Source organism: Mobula hypostoma, chromosome 9 (genome assembly GCF_963921235.1).
Source record: "Mobula hypostoma chromosome 9, sMobHyp1.1, whole genome shotgun sequence".
NCBI classification, from domain to species: domain Eukaryota; kingdom Metazoa; phylum Chordata; class Chondrichthyes; order Myliobatiformes; family Myliobatidae; genus Mobula; species Mobula hypostoma.
In genome coordinates, this window is record NC_086105.1 from 38,068,982 (window position 1) to 38,085,308 (window position 16,327).

Genomic DNA, 16,327 nt, shown 5'->3' on the forward strand with positions numbered 1-16,327 from the left:
ATACAAACTCCTTGCAGGCAGTGGCGGGTAGAGAAGGAAATAGTTTCAGGGCCAAACCCCTTGGGTAAGAATGTAGGAAAGGGAAAACAAGTTAGTTTTCAATAACAAAGAATGTTGGGGGAGATGGGTAATATCTGAGAGGATGAAACCAAATGCGTTAATGAGTCACTTGGAAGCAGACTATGTCTCATTGTCTGTGTAATGTAGGACTAATAGAAAAATCACTCTTGTATAACTGGCAGAAATGGCCAGTGATGGCACAATCAGCCAGAAAGAGTAAGTTAGCTCAAGCTGAAGATTGCAGTGCAGAGTGCCAAAGACTACAGTATGAGGACACACAGAAGATGAGGTGTTCCCACAGCCTTCAGTGTGACTTATTGCAACAATGCCGGAGGCCACACACACACACACAAACACACACACACACACACACACACACAGTTCGTTCAGAGAAGAGCGGGATGGGGAATGAGTGTGGTAGGCAACCAGCAGCTAGATGCAGATGCTAGACAGAGCAATCCCCCAGAATGCACTGGTGCAACATAGACATGGTCACAAAGTGAGTGCCAACTGTAGTATTCTGAACTAGTAAGAGTGCAGATGAATCCTGCTTCACCTGGAAAGGCTGGGTTCCTGGGTGGTGGGGCAGGAAAAGGCGAAAGGATAGGTGGTTATATAGCAATGTGCCAGAAGACAAGGGATGGCAGGTGGAGGCAGAAGATTGGACCAAGGGCCATGAAGGGAGCAATCCCTTTAAAATAGCAAAAGCTGGAAAGGAATCTTCTTGGAGCTGTGTTAATTATGAAGTTTGAACCATACAGTTAAAACTGGTGGGATGGAAAGTGAGGACCAAGGGAACTCAACACTTATTCTGTCCAGGAGAGGGAGTGAGAGTAGAGTGCAGGAAATAGAGCAGATATGGTTTAAAGGTTCTGTCCATTTTGGTAGAGGAGAAGACACTTTTCAGCAATAGGGAAAACAGTTCAGAGACACCTATGCAGAGAGTCTGAAGAGAGATGAAAGGACAGGCTGGGAGAAATGAAGGGAGTCCTTAAAGGGCAGGATGGAAGGAAGTATAGTCAAGATGGTACTGGCAGTCTGTGGGCTTGCAGGGGATGCTTGTCGTTAGCCTGTCCCTGAGATGGAGAGATCATGGCAGGAAATGGAAGAGAGAGGGATGAACCACGTGATCATAAAAATTAGCCACATTAGGACCAAAATCTGAATATCAATCAAGTACAGGAAGCAGTTGTTGATGTACCAGAGGGAATGGGTTAGAGGTAGGACTGATAAAAAAAAAAAGACTGTTCCAAGTGCACGTGGCTAAGCCTTTGATCTGGAGGGGCAGTAGAATTGAAAGCTAGGTTGCCCAGTGCTGCTGCTATCCAATGTTATCTCCTGTGAATTCAGGCTACTTCCATCACAGCTGTCTGGGGCTTACAGCGGGTCGCAGCAATCTGTCATCAATTTGCGAGAGGCTATGCCCCAGGGAATGAAGTTACATTGTGGAACACAAGCCTCCTGTTCCTTCTCAGGATGACGACATTCAGACTCCAACCACTTCCTTTGCTGTTTCTGTCAGCCTACCAGCCCTGTCTGAAAAATTGCATTCTTGCATTGTAGCTGAAAAATGTTGCAGATAATTCAAGTTCTAGCCTAGAATCACGACTGTCCTTCTCTTTTCTGCCATTGTCAAAGCAATCCTTGCTCTGCGGTGGATCCAGGGAGTATGACCTTCCACAACTACGTCGACTCAGGCCTAGGAGGCCTTCAATAGTGTGCAAATATTCTGTGTTTCTTTCTTGCTAAAGTTCAAATAACAGAATTGTCCTCCTGCTGAGAACCATTTCCTCTCCTATTTCAGTATCTTGTCCAACTTTGCCTCTTACTGTTTATTCTCCCAGTTAATAACGAGCCTTTTCCTCTCCGCACTAATTCAGATGCCAAAGTGTTTGCAGTTAGAGAGCCCAAAGTGAACTGTATAGACAGAATGGAGCAAAGCCATACAATGATTTATAGCTCAGAGTTTTACCTGATTTATTGGGATCTCAGATTCAATAAAGGGAACAAGATCAGGGAATAATGGGTCAGTGGGACATGCAGAAAACATGATATATCAGTATTTTGGATTGAGAGAGTTTATCAAAGATGGGAAAGCAAAGGGAAGCAGCAGAGGGAATTAGAATAGTCAGTTGTATGAGGAAATGGGAAAACAGAATGGAATCCCGTTCACAAGATAAATTGGAAATAAGATCAACAAGGCGTTGCAGAAATGGAAATCCAATGGCAGACCAGGTAAGTGACCAGAAAAGGCAAGTGTGGTGGTCAGAACTGATGCCTCCAACAAAACCACATTTATAATGGACTCTTCCTGTTGTAACCACTCCTTGTGATAAATCTGAAATGGACCTTGCAGAATGCACTGCACAAGACTGAAGTAACTTTACAAAATATTCAGTACTGTGAAAAACGTGTCCTTCTGGATAATCACTACTGGCTGGAGAGAAAATGATAAAAAAAAACCTGAGGAAACACAAAGTAAATTGTAGACTACTTCTTTTCTCACAAAATATCGTTGATTAGAAGAATAGCCAGTTCCTGCACCAGTTTCCATACAGGATCTATGCTGAGACTTACTCGAGAACATACTTCCTCCCAAATCCCCAGAGCGTTTCACTTCTTCATCCTAATTTTATATACAAAATATATACCGAAGCTAAGTGAAGGGGCTTGAAACATGATAGCTTTAAGACAAGTCATCTTCTAAAGTGAAAGACCAACTCAAAATTATTGGTTCATTGCTCAAACTTTGACAGCCCATCAACCACGCCCCCCCCCATGACTTCCTCCTCACCCTCAGGCAAAAACATATGTACAGCCTATTTCAGTTCACTTCTGTGTTTGAGACAAAGAAAAAACATCCAAATTTATGCAGAATCTTTTCAGAGGAGTGATAGAGGAACAAAAGATACCGACCTGAAGATACTCTGTGAAGAAAGATCCAAGCTCAGTTTTCAACAACTGCCTGCAGAAAGAAATGAAAAAGAGAATGATTAATAATCTCTCGGGTACAAGTATTGATTTTAATGAACGTTTCGACGACAAACTCTGCTATCTTCATTGGGGATGAAGGGAATGATTATTTAGACTAGAGAATCGGTGTTATCCTGAGGTCACCAGCTGGCAGGAACCCACAGCACATAACTGCTCTTAACCAGCAAGGTCACAGAAGAATCATGTGAGACATCTGTGGTAAAATCAGCAGTACTTTTGATTTTGGGAGCAGCACATTGTTTGTACAGAAGAATAAACTTTAACTCAGAGGTAGTGACAATGGTGACATCAAGGAGTCAATTTAAGTACACTGGTGATCAAAATGGATGGCTGCGTAAAATCAGCATAGTACTTGATCGTGTCAGGCTCCCAACAGATTGGTTAGATTTAAACTGAATATCCCCGCCCTCTATCTGTGATCTGCAATTGATGGCATAATTGAAGACAGTGTTTAATAAGGTGAAAACTTAAAATGCCACACAAATTAGAAATACAATTTAGAAACATTGATTAAAAAAAACGTAATTTTTAAAAAAATGAAGCAAAAGCTGCAAATGCTGGAAATCTAAGTCAAGACACTTTGCAGACAGCATGTGGGCAGAAAGACCAGCATTTAAGGTCAAGAATACTTCAGCAATGCATCCTTGAGCTTGCAGCACTCTGATGAAGTGTCATTGATTTGAAATACAGACTGTTACTCTGTGCACTGATGCTACCTGACAACGAATATTTTTAGCATTTTCTGTTTTCATTTGAAACTCATTTAAAACTAATTGTATACAAGGTGAAGGACAATTGAGAATCTTACTCAACTTGTGTGTGTTCTAGGTTGCACATAGTTTTGGACAAAGCGTCCAGTCATTAGTCTACATCATTTCTGCTTCTTATCGCTGTTATGTGAAACATTCAACTTTTGCCTTATTTTCTTTATCAACACTTTTGTTTTGGAGCCTATTTTTCCAAGCATTTCAGTCACAGGGTGTTTTACAGAAAGAGCTTGCACCTTTACCATAGACAAGTTAAAACTAAATAGCTAGTCTACATCATATTAATCTCAAACGGAACTTTTGCCAAAACTATACAATGCTCTTGATATCAGGTTATGCGCCTTTATGTATCCTTGTGGATGATCATTAGCAGCAAGTTAGATTGTGAAGAAGCTTTTAAAATACTGATTGTAAACAAAACTATTTGATTATTTTGAATTTGTAGGTTTTTACTTTTCCATTTGGTAAAAATATATAAATGCAAATTATCCATCCAACAGAATAGAAAAATAACCTAAAGCATTAACTTTAGTTTCTTTTCTCACAGATGTAGCCTGACTAGCATTTTTGATTTTAGATTTCCAGCATCTGCAGTTTTCCTTTTATGTACATTCATTCAACATAGGGCACCTCGAGGTTTTTTACAGCCAAGCAACTGTTGATTGGGAGTTATCACTCCAGGGCAGGAAATAGAGCAATGAAATGTAGATAGCAATTTCCCACAAACAGCAACATGAATGACCAGACCATCTGTTTTCTTTTTTAAAAAATGTTGGGTGGGTGCGGAATATTAACCAGATACTTTCGCAAGTGTTTCCTGGCCTCCAGCGCCAACACAGCATGCCCCTAACCTACTCACTCATACAGTACTGTGCAAAAGTCTTTAGCACATATTATATATATTCGATAAATTTCAATGAGATTCCCCCCCCGCCCCCCATAATTCTAAATTCCAGTGAATACACATCCAGAGCCATTAAATGTATTAACCCTTTCATCTCTGGGATCATTCTCATAAACCTCCTTTGGACCCTCTCCAACCCCAGCACATTCTTCCAAAGATATGGGCCAAAAAAACTGGTAACAATATTCTAAATGTGGTCTGATCAAAGTCTTATAGAACCATAGCATTATATTCTTGCCTTTATATTTTAAATTGAAATGAATGCTAATATTGCATTTGGTTTCTTACTAACAACTCAACTTGCAAGATAACCTTGAGGGAATCCTGCACTAGGACTCCCAAATCCCTTTGCACCTCTGATTTCTGAATTATCTCCCTATTTAGAAAACAGTCTATGCCTTTATTCCTTCTGGCATGACTATACACCTCCCCATGCTGTATCCTATCTGCCACTTCTTTATCCATTCTGCAGACTCTCTGTTTCCTCCACACTACCTGACCCTCCAGCTATCTTTGTATCATCTGCAAACCTAGCCACAAAACTATCAAGATCATTAAATAGCATATCCAACACCAATCACCAACAGCCAATCAGAAAAGGTCCCCTTTATTCCCACTCCTTGCCATAGGCCAGTCAACCAGTCCTTTATCCATGCTAGTACTTTTGCTGCAATACCACGGGCTTCTCTCTTGTTTAGCAGCCTCATGGGTGGCACTTTAACAAGAATCAGTGGATGTGAATGACATCCAGACTCTCCTTTGTCTATCCTGCTTGTTACTTCCTTGAAGAGTTCCAGCAGATTTGTCAGGCAGAATTTCCTCTTATAGAAACCATGCTGACTTTGGCCTATTTTACCACGTGCCTCCAAGCACCCCGAAACCTCATTCTTACTCATGGACTCTAAAATTGTACCAATCACTGAGATAAGGCCTATAATTTTCCAGTCATTTACCTCCCTCCCTTCTTAAAGGATGAGTGCTATTGGCCATTTTCCAGCCTTCTGGAACTATTCCTGATGTTAGTGGTCCTTGAAAGTTCACTATTAATGCCTCCCTAATTTCTTCAGCTACCTCCTTCAGAACCCTGGAGTATGATCCATTTAGTCTAGGTGGCTTTCAACCTCCCAAGAACCTTCTCCTAATTTGTAATTTTATTTAGAGATGCTACAGGGTAACAGGCCCTTTGGCATAGCAAGCCTGTGCTGCCCAGTTGCACCCATGTGACAAACCTGTATGTCTTTGGAGTGTGGGAGGAAACCAGAGCCCTTGGAATAAGTCCACACAGTTACGAGAACATACGAACTTGAATCCAAGTCACTGGTGCTGTAATAGTGTCACACTAAATGCGACCTTACTGTGCCTCCTAGTAACAACAATTAGACACACTTAGTAATCTCTTCTTATTTATAGCAAATGCACTGTATTCTGCCCGACTCTCCTGAATTGCTGGTATGTTTCTGGGGTCTTCCACTGTAATAAATGACAAAGTACTCCTGCCTGGCCTGCGGAGTTCCTCCAGCATTTTGTGTGTGTTGCTTGGATTTACAGCATCTGCAGATCCTCTCCAGTTTGTGACAAAGTACTTATTCAGTTTGTCCACCATTCCTCTATTATTTATCCAGCTGCATTTATCAGCGGTCTGAGGTCCACTCACATCTGCCCTTCACTTGTTCTGGATCTGAAAAAACTTTTTGTAACTTCCTTAATATTATTAAGCCTTGTAAGGCATGGAAATGCCCGACGCAGGCCTCTCATGGTCTGAGTCGACGTTCCCCCCCTTAATATTATTAGCTAGCTTACCTTCATACTTGCTCCCCTTATTGTTTTTTTTAATTGTTTTCTGCCGGTTTTTAAACTTCCCAGTCCTCTAGTTTCATGGTAAATTTTGCAAAATAGTATATCCTCTCTTTTGATGTCATGCTGTCTTTGATAAAATTCTAATATTTTAAGCAGTCTAAAATACTGCCACTTCTTGTGAAATCTCTCAGTGGACAGTTTCATGTTCCGCTCTCGTCAATGTCAAATAACCCATGACAACTTGCAGTGCAATGGGACCACAAAGTTAATTGTTCCTCTTCTGATCAATATCAAGTCAAGTTCGTTGTCATCTCGACCACAAGCTGCAGGTACAGTACACAGTAAAAACGAAACAACGTTCCTCCAGGACCATGGTGCTACATGAAACAATACAAAACTACACTAGACTATGGGAGACAGCAGAAGGCTACACTGGACTACGTAAAACAACATAAAAACTGCACTAGACTATGGACCTGCACAGGACTACATAAAGTGCACAAAACAGTGCAGGGCAGTATAATAATTAATAAACAAGACAATAGGCACAGTAGAGGACAAATTACAATATATTAATAAATGATGTAGATGTCAGTCTAGACTCTGGGTATCAAGGAGTCTGATGGCTTGCGGGAAGAAACTGTTACATAGTCTGGTTGTGAGAGCCCGAATGCTTCAGTACCTTTTGCCAGATGGCAGGAGGGAGGAGAGTTTGTATGAGGGGTGCGTGGAGTCCTTCACAATACTGTTAGCTTTGCGGGTGCAGCGTGTAGTGTAAATGTCTGTAATGGCGGGAAGAGAGACGCTGATGATCTTCTCAGCTGATCTCGCTATCCACTGCAGGGTCTTTTGATCCGAGATGGTGCAATTCCCGAACCAGGCAGTGATGCAGCTGCTCAAGATGCTCTTGATACATCCTCTGTAGAATGTGGTGAGGATGGGAGGGTGGGAGACGGACTTTTCTTGGCCTTCGCAGAAAGTAGTGACGCTGCTAGGCTTTCTTGGCTATGGAGCTGGTGTTGAGGGACCAGGTGAGATTCTCTGCCAGGTGAACACCAAGAAATTTGGTGCTCTTAACGATCTCAATGGAGGAGCTGTCAATGTTCAGCAGAGAGTGGTCGCTCTGTGCTCTCCTGAAGTCAACAACCATCTTTATACTTTATTGTCGCCAAACAATTGATACTAGAGCAGACAATCATCACAGCGATATTTGATTCTGCTCTTCGTGCTCCCAGGAGTACAAATCGATAGTAAATATTAAAAATTTAAATTATAAGTCATAAGTAGAAAATAGAAAAGGAAAAGTAAGGTAGTGCAAAAGAACCGAGAGGCAGGTCCGGATATTTGGAGGGTACGGCCCAGATTCAGGTCAGGATCCCTTCAGCAGTCTTATCACAGTTGGAAAGAAGCTGTCTCTTTTGTTTTGTTCACATTCAGAGACAGGTTGTTGGCTCTGCACCAGTCTGCTAGCCGCTGCACCTTCCTCTCTGTATGCTGACTCATCGTTCTTGCTAATGAGACCCACCATGGTCGTGTCATCGGCAAACTTGATGATGTGGTTCGAGCTGTGTGTTGCAGCACAGTTGTGGGTCAGCAGAGTGAACAGCTGGACTGAGCACACAATCCTGGGTATCTAGTAAACATCTAGAAACTAGTAATATCTAGTAAACATTGTTTTAAATGTAGCTGCAGGGTAGCAATGGATAGGATTAAGCTGTCTTCTGATGGGTCACTAGTTTGTAAAAATTTTAGTGAATTTTATTAAGTTGTCATTTAGTTGAAGTGCTAACGTTTTGCAGACCCTCACACTAGCAGGAAAAACTAGGAAAAAGAAGCCTGACAGCCTGCAAGATTATTGCCGTGAAGCGTCCATAATCTGAGAATTAGCCACAATTTCAAACAAGTAAGAGCAAGTGATCATAAAAGATTGTGCAGATGCTGGAAATCTCGAGCAACACATACAAAGTGCTGGAGGAACTCAGCAAGGCAGGCACCATCTATGGCAAGGGATAAACAGTCAAAGTTTTGGGCGAAACTCTTTATCATGATCATGAAGAAGGCTCTTGGCCTGAAACGTCAACTGTTTATTCCCCTCCAAGAAAGGTGATCAGTCCTTATAACCAGAAGCACAAAGAAAATCAGTTATTAGGCTTGTAAATAGTGGTCTATCAAAGCCTGGGAAATAGTTATAAACGCCTGTTGTTGGATGATTCACAGGTGCTAATGAATCACAATTCAGGACCACAACAACAATATTGCCCTCGCTCAACGTAAGGAAAACTGAAGGACTATTGTTGAAAAGAGTGTGAATGTGCATCAGACAAGTCAGTGATGGAGAGAGTCAGCAGCGTTAAGCTCTTGCATATTAACGTATTGGACCTGTCCTGGGCCCAGCATATAGATGCAATCACAAGAAAGGTATGACAGCATTGTTACTTTCATGTCACCAAAGACTAACAAACCTCTACAAATGCAATGCTGAAAGTATCCTGATTGCTTGCATCATGGTCTGGTACAGCAACCTGAGTGCACAGGAATGTAAGCAGCTGTGGAAAAAAAGTGGGCTCAACCCATTCCATCACAAGCACGTCCCTCCTAATCATTGAGCATGTCTAAATGAGACACTACCTCAAGAATGTGACGTTGATCATCAAAGATCTCCACCATCCTGGCCATACCACCTTCTCACAGCTACTATAAGGGGAAAGGTACAGAAGCCTGAAGTCCCACACCGCCAGGTTCAAGGTAAGTAACTTCCCTTCGACCGCTGGTTTAACTAACTTGTACAATCCTAATAGTACCTCAGTGTAGCAACACTATGACCATCTTCCACCTCAATGGTCTTTGTTCGAATGGTGTTCTTTCTTGTATTATTCTGTATAATTTATGCAATTTTTGCAAAAGTGGTATCTCTAATGTTACGTGTTTGTAATGCTGCTGCAAACTATTCATTGCACCTGTGCATATGTTTACCTGTGCAAGTGACAACGACCTTGGCTGAGTCACTATAATGTTATGAAAGGCATTCTATTACCCTTCCCATAAACTTAATTTATGAACCATTAAAAAGCAATTCAAATGTAACCAGTGCATCTAGTTCCCCATGGGATTAGTTTCCTGAGCCCTCCTTAATACAGGTATGCTCAATTGAATGATTTCAACAATACAGAACTCTCTGTCTTCTGCTTACCTGACCCCCTCGTTGAGATTATAAAGTTCATTATCAGGTAAACCTTTCCGCTGGAACACAGCAATCACGGCGTTCTGTATGCTGGAAATTAAAGAAAGGAAGCTGTTCAACATTCATATAGATCAAAACCAATTTGATACATTCAGTTGACCACATTGGTAAACTGACTGATGTTTACATATCAAGTTGGCAGCACTTTTACTTGGATTAAATTTCGCTTGCTCATAAATTATTTGCCGCCTTCTGATTCTAATTTAATTAATCTCATGGTGAATCAAGGAGGTGGCATGGTGGCTGCCAACTCTGTGTTGAAGTACAGGTCATTTTGTTTATTAAGCACTATATAGCAGGCTCCAAAGGATGACTGAGTATTACTGTTAAAAGACTGGCATAACCAGATGTTTAAAAGATTAGCAAGACTATTCAAGCAACACTCCATTTTCTTTGAAGGACGTTGAATATTCCTCACAAGCATCCAAGGCCGTAAAGAGGTCTACCTTTACCTTTTATGTCAAGAGTTTTATAAAATTCCTCTCATATTGAAGCTAATTTCAAAGCAGCACCTGGGGAAACTTGCTGTCTTTGGCAAAACACACACAATGCTGGAGGAACTCAGCAGGTCCGAAAGCATCTATGGAAATGAACAAACAGTCCAGGTTTTGGGCCGCGATCCTTCTTCAGGACTGGAAAGGATGGGGCAAGATGCCAGAATAAAAAAAGGTGGAGGAAGGGGGAGGAGGAAAGCTAGAAGGCGACAGGTGAAGCTAGACAGGTGGGAAAGGTGAAGGGCTGAGGAGGAAGGAATCTGATAGGAGAGAAGAGTGTACCATTGGAGAAAGGGAAGAAGAGGCACGAGAGGTGGGGATAGGCAGGTGAGAAGAGGTAAGAGGCCAAAGTGGGGAATAGAAGAGGGGAGGGGGGGATTTTGTTTTACCAGAAGAGATTGATATTCATGCCATCAGGTTGAAGGCTACCCAAGAGGAATATAAGGTCGCTGCAGAACATGGTGGCACAAGAGAATCACCTGCCTAACACCTCCCCTGGTGCCCCTCCTCCTTCCCTTCCTTTGGTCCACCTCCTCTCTGATCAGATTCCTTCCTCTCCAGCCCTGTCCCACCCACCTGGCTTCATCCATCACCTCCTAGCTATCCCCTCCCCCCCAAACTGTTTATGCTGGCGTCTTCTCCCTTTCTTTCCAATCCTGAAGAAGGGTCTCGGCCAGAAAGGAATACTGTTCATTTCCACAGATGCTGCCTGACCGGCTGAGTTCCTCCAGTATTTTCTGTGTGTTTTGTTTTGGATTTCCAGAATTTCTTGTGTTTATGATTTGCTGTATTTGGTAATTTCTTTTCGTCTCACTGTTAAAATCCACATGAAGAGCTTCAGGGGGCAAGTTTCCAACAAACGTTATGACAAAATTGTACAGTATTCTACGAATCATTAATTTTTTTTACACCTTCATGGTAATTATTACTACTTAAACATGTAAGCGGATTAAAACCTTGTTGCATATGAGCAATTCAGCCGCTCCTTTGCAGCTATTTCTCAGTAATAAACAGCGCTGACACTTGACCACCCCCTCGACGTTAAACGTTGCCCTCCTAGGGCGATGAAGGTCTGCCGCCATCCAGTGAGCCTGGCCACATTTGGACTGAAACCCCAAGAACTTGAACGATTAGGGACAAACTCCGGGGTGAGGCACCCTTGGGAAGGCGAGGGTGGGGGGGGGTTATGAATGGGGCTGAACTTCCACGTGTTCGGGGCCGAGTTATATGACATTCGGGGTGGGGAGCGGATTTAGTTTATATCTGTAGGATCAATGGTCTGATGTTCCTATAAACGTTGCTCTCTGGTGACTTGAATGGCGACGGAGACAAGCGCTGTAGCCGATCCTATCGGACTGGTGAGGTTACAGTAGCTTCCCTCTCCCACCCACCCCCGACAGGATACGAACCGAATGCGAGAGACGGAATCGCGTGGTGCGGAGTTTGACTTGAACATTGACCGAGAAGGTTAGACGGTGCCGGGGCGGCGCGCAGCCTTCTACCTGTTCCAGGTGGCGTTGGAGCCGGCGCGTCTCTGCTGGGTCCCTCGCTCCTCCAAGGCCGCCTGCTCGCTCTTGCCCAGCTCGCAGAGGCTGGGCGAACTCATGAACTTCGGCCTGCGGAAATTCCTCATGGTTAGTGCAGAACCGGGCTCGGCGGGAGTAATGGGGAGGGAGAGGGAAAGGATTTTGTTTTGAGGGCTTAGTGCAGAGAAAAACCTTTCGATTCCAGAGTTAAGTTGGTCCCGCAAAAAGTGGCGCTCTCAGACAAAACCAGCTCAACAGTCGTGAAAATTTCATCAGAATTTGTGCAACTTCAAAAAAAATCACTAATCTCAAAGGCTACTTTCAACTGGATTACACATTCTAGTGACTGGCAATTCAGCACCAACCTAGAGTGGGGCGGAGGGAGAGTTACACGTAGCAGTTGCACATCCTCTCCCTCTACACACTCCCTCCCTCCCAACGCACTGGGCTCCAAATCCGGCTGCGTGAGCTAATCCCTGCTGCCTTCAGGAAGATGACTTGGTGAGGGGCGAGTTGAAAATGACACTGGCAACAGGTTTAATCGAAAAATAAACTTAAATTTAGAACTAAGAGGTTTCCAGCAGGTCTAATACTCAGGCAGCAAGTGTGAAACGCAACAGGGTGTAAGTGTTCCTGTCATGGTTTCCTTAAAAAGAACAGTAAGAAAATGTTCTAGGAGTTAGCATTGCACCTTGCTCTGAACATAGTTTGGAGAAGAGTTCACTTCCTGTTACGGAACAGATTGATCACACGGTTTGAACTAATTACTAAAAATAGAATCTTCATATTTCTTCCATTGATCCTTTTAAAAAAAAAGTCACATTTTTAGTATAAAGCGATTTAAATTTAATCTGGGCAAACTAAAGACATCTGGAGCGTTTCAATTGGAAACCTCGCACCGCTGTTATTTCTGCATAAATTAAAATAAGTAATGATTCAGATAGAGGCTCGGAGTTCAAACTGCATTAAAGCCTCTTCCATTCACTCAGCCCAGGTCTGTCACACTGAGTCAGACAATTATTGCTTAATTTCTCCATTCCAAGAATTTGACTGATATTTCAGCAAAGCTCTGAGAAAGCTGGACGTGAAACTTATCTTGATCAGTAGCATGAAATTAACCCCAGGGATTTAATAACTGATTTTACACCCCGACCAAATTTTTACTGGCTCCGGTCCCTGCTCAAAAAGGTCCCCTACTATAATTGTAGTGTATGTGATTTTTATTTCCCCAGGATCCTTGTCAATATTTATTCTTAAACTAACCAGATAAGATGTAGATTACCCAATAACCAGATCATTCACTTCTTGCAGAACCTTTCTATGCAGCTGGGCAATTAGGTTGGAATTATTACAAGGATTTACTTCTCAATGTACTTAAACACATTTTACAATGAGAAAGGCAATGCATAAACACAAAATTATTTTCCATTATTTCCTGCTTTAATAAAACATAACAAAGTATGTAATGAATATAGGACATTTGGGAATGAGGAGGAAAGTCTTTCCTGATGATAAGATAAATTGAGTGATAGAAACCTTGCAAACAGTAATTATCACACAAAAGAGGACGACCCTTTTCCCATTGTTACCATCAGGAAGGAGGTACAGAAGCATGAAGGCACACAATCAGTGATTCAGGAACAGCTTCTTCCCCTCTGCCATCTGATTTCTAAATGGACATTGAACCCATGAACGCTACCTTACCACACTTTTTATTTCTCTTTTTGGTTTACTTATTTTAATTTAACTATTTAATATACATATATACTTGCTGTAATTCCATTTTTTTCAATATCATGGATTGTATTGCTGACAGGAAGTTAAAATTTACAAGACATATGCCAGTGATATTAAGCAACACACACAAAATGCTGGTGGAACGTAGCAGGCCAGGCAGCATCTATAGGAAGAGGTACAGTCGACATTTCGGGCTGAGACCCTTCGTCAGGACTAACTGAAAGAAGAGATATCATATCTCTCTTTTTTTGCTGTTTGTTAATATTCACTATCCTGAGCAGACATGTGCTTCATGGGTAGTGACCAAATATCATTGATATCATAAGAGTAAGCAAATATAATAGCAAACTATTTCACTCTCTGCACTTTTTCTGCTGAATTTATATCCCTTTTTTCATTAATATATTGTCCCTTTGATGCCATGCTTCCTTATAAAGAGATTGGGATGAATGTCCTTGCATCGCTTTTTATTCCAAGCTTTGTGAAAAATCTAAGTTGAAGATCCACGTTGCAGCTTGAGATAAGTACAGCTTTATTGTTGAAATTTAGCATTTAGGTGAAATATGAGACAATACTCATGGGTGCAAATTAAGTATTTGTTTCTTTGTTAACTGTCACCGTTTAGACATATCTCTGATCAGTTATGCAATGCTTTTGTTTGAGGCAAATCCCCCTCCCCCCAGTAAAAGGGTGTGGTCCATTTAAGAGGTGTTCGCATTGACACCTAGAAGAATGTAGAACAGAAAATGGGAACTATAATTTTTAATAATTTAACGTATTAAAAACTCTGGGGATCACTGAACTTAAGGTATCACATGGATGAGATGAAACAGGAGGTTCACAGCCTGCTGAAGGCTACGTCTGTGGCTGTGAAGACCTATAAGAAGTCGAGGTAGGAAATACAGAATATCACCACGAGAGCAAAAAGGCAATTCTGTGTGCTGTTCTGAATACTTCTGAATAATGAAGTAGTGCTCATGGACCATTCAGAAATCTGATGGGAAGAAGCTGTTCCTAAAATTGTTGAGTGTGGGTATTCGGGCTCCTGTAACTCTTCCCTGATGACAGTAGTGAGAAGATGACATGTCATGGATGGTGAGGGTACTTGGTGATGAGTGTTGCCTTCTTGAAGCATTGCCTCTGGAAGATGTTATTAGTGCTGAGAAGATTTGTGTCTGTGATGGATCTTTCCGAATCTATAACCTTCTGCAGCCTCTTACAATCCTGTGATTTGGAGCCTCCATATGAGGTTGTGATGAAAGCAGTCGAAATGCTCTCCACCATACAGAAATTTGTAAGACATTCCAAATCTCTTCACACTCCTAATAAAGTGGAGCTGCTGGCATGCCTTCTTGATTACATTAATATATCGTGTCCAGGATAGGTTCTCTGGGATGTTGACATACAGGAACTTGAAGCTGCTCACTCTCTTCACCACTGACCCCTCAATGAGGATTGGGTTGTGTTCTCCTGACTTCCCCTTCCTGAAGCCTACAATCAAATTCCTTGATGACGTTGAATGTGGGGTTGTTGTTGAGACACTGCTCAACCAGCTGATCTGTCTCCCTTCTGTACACCGCTCAAAGCTATCTAAGTTTTACCAACAGTAATGTGTTGGCAAAATTTGAGCTATGCTTAGCCATGCATTTGAAAGACCTGTCCCCCATTCTGTATAACTCTAATCCTGCCCATGTGTTTTGGTTTATATGTCACTTTAAAATGGAGTGCAATATAGCCTGTTAGTACTAGCCTGCAAATGCCAGATCCCATCTGATGTGGAATGTATGGCAAGAAGTGTGGCTAGTATTTCACTGAGAGGTAATCTAGGGAAAGCAGGTGTGGTAATTTACCGGGAGAACAGACTGGAGCGACAAGGTCACTCTTCATGATAATCACCTAACATACAGAGCATCTTGTGGCACCTAGTAGTTTTGCCAATGACTTGGACTTCTGACGTTTATAGGTATTGTGAGCTATTTGATGCTTAGTACAGAAATGCCAAATACTGAGTTCACAATGTTGCACAAACAACCAATGCGAGTCAGTTGTCTTTTGTTTATTATCAGAAAGTACGTAAGCCATCACTTGCCAATTTTTGGGTAGCTTTGCAAAAGTCACCCAGTGTGGTGCATTCTACTCTTATCTCTAAGAACTTCTGCTGTTCCACAGTTCTACATCGATATATTAAAAGCTTTGGACACAAACAATTTGTGTTGCCAATAGGAAATAAAGCAAACCAAATCATTTCAAATAAGTAAGTTGCATACACTCAGTGGTCATTTATTAGAGGTACCTCCTGTATCAGTGTGCAGTAATGTGTCTAGGAAAGCAAAGCCCGGGCAGTGTGTAACCAACCCAGACAAGCGGGGCCTCTGAAGTGAAACCTTTCCTAGAAACGTCATTGAAGAATGTAGCTCCCCTTTACATATCCAGGGATGCCGGTTACAAACGAGATGAGAATATACCTGAAGAATACAGAACACACTAAGGGACAACTACTCTACTAACTTCAAAGTAGCATCGGTTGTCAGCTTGTAGTTTCTTTTGACTTTTTAACATCTATTGTGACTGGTGATTGATCTTGCAAGTAAGAAAATCAAATATAAACAGTTTACCAATACCCATCATTGATAAGCCAATTCAGTACTGTACAAAAATATAATTTTTCTGTCTTTGCTTCAGAGCGGTGACAGGGGCCATGCTGTTTTCCTTGTGCACAAGTAAAATAAGATTGAGGAGTAAATGTGTGTATGCTCGAGTCCAATTGATCAGTGACAACATCCAATGAAGTAGCCATTGTGTGTATG

The 16,327-nt window shown here is 41.9% G+C and overlaps 1 protein-coding gene across 6 annotated transcripts in view; it reads right to left on the reverse strand.

Annotated features, from left to right (window-relative positions):
• LOC134351653 (proline-rich protein 5-like) overlaps positions 1-16,327 on the reverse strand; it is a 139,294-nt gene that overhangs the window by 83,303 nt on the left and 39,664 nt on the right. For 4 of the 6 annotated variants that reach the window (XM_063058103.1, XM_063058104.1, XM_063058105.1 and 1 more), the window contains 3 exons: positions 11,760-11,873; positions 9,713-9,793; positions 2,977-3,025 (listed from right to left, as the gene is read on the reverse strand). In XM_063058103.1, coding sequence (XP_062914173.1) covers positions 2,977-3,025; positions 9,713-9,793; positions 11,760-11,863 — 234 coding nt within the window. In that variant the 5' untranslated portion in view covers positions 11,864-11,873. The other 2 variants (XM_063058106.1, XM_063058101.1) reach the window with 2 other exon arrangements.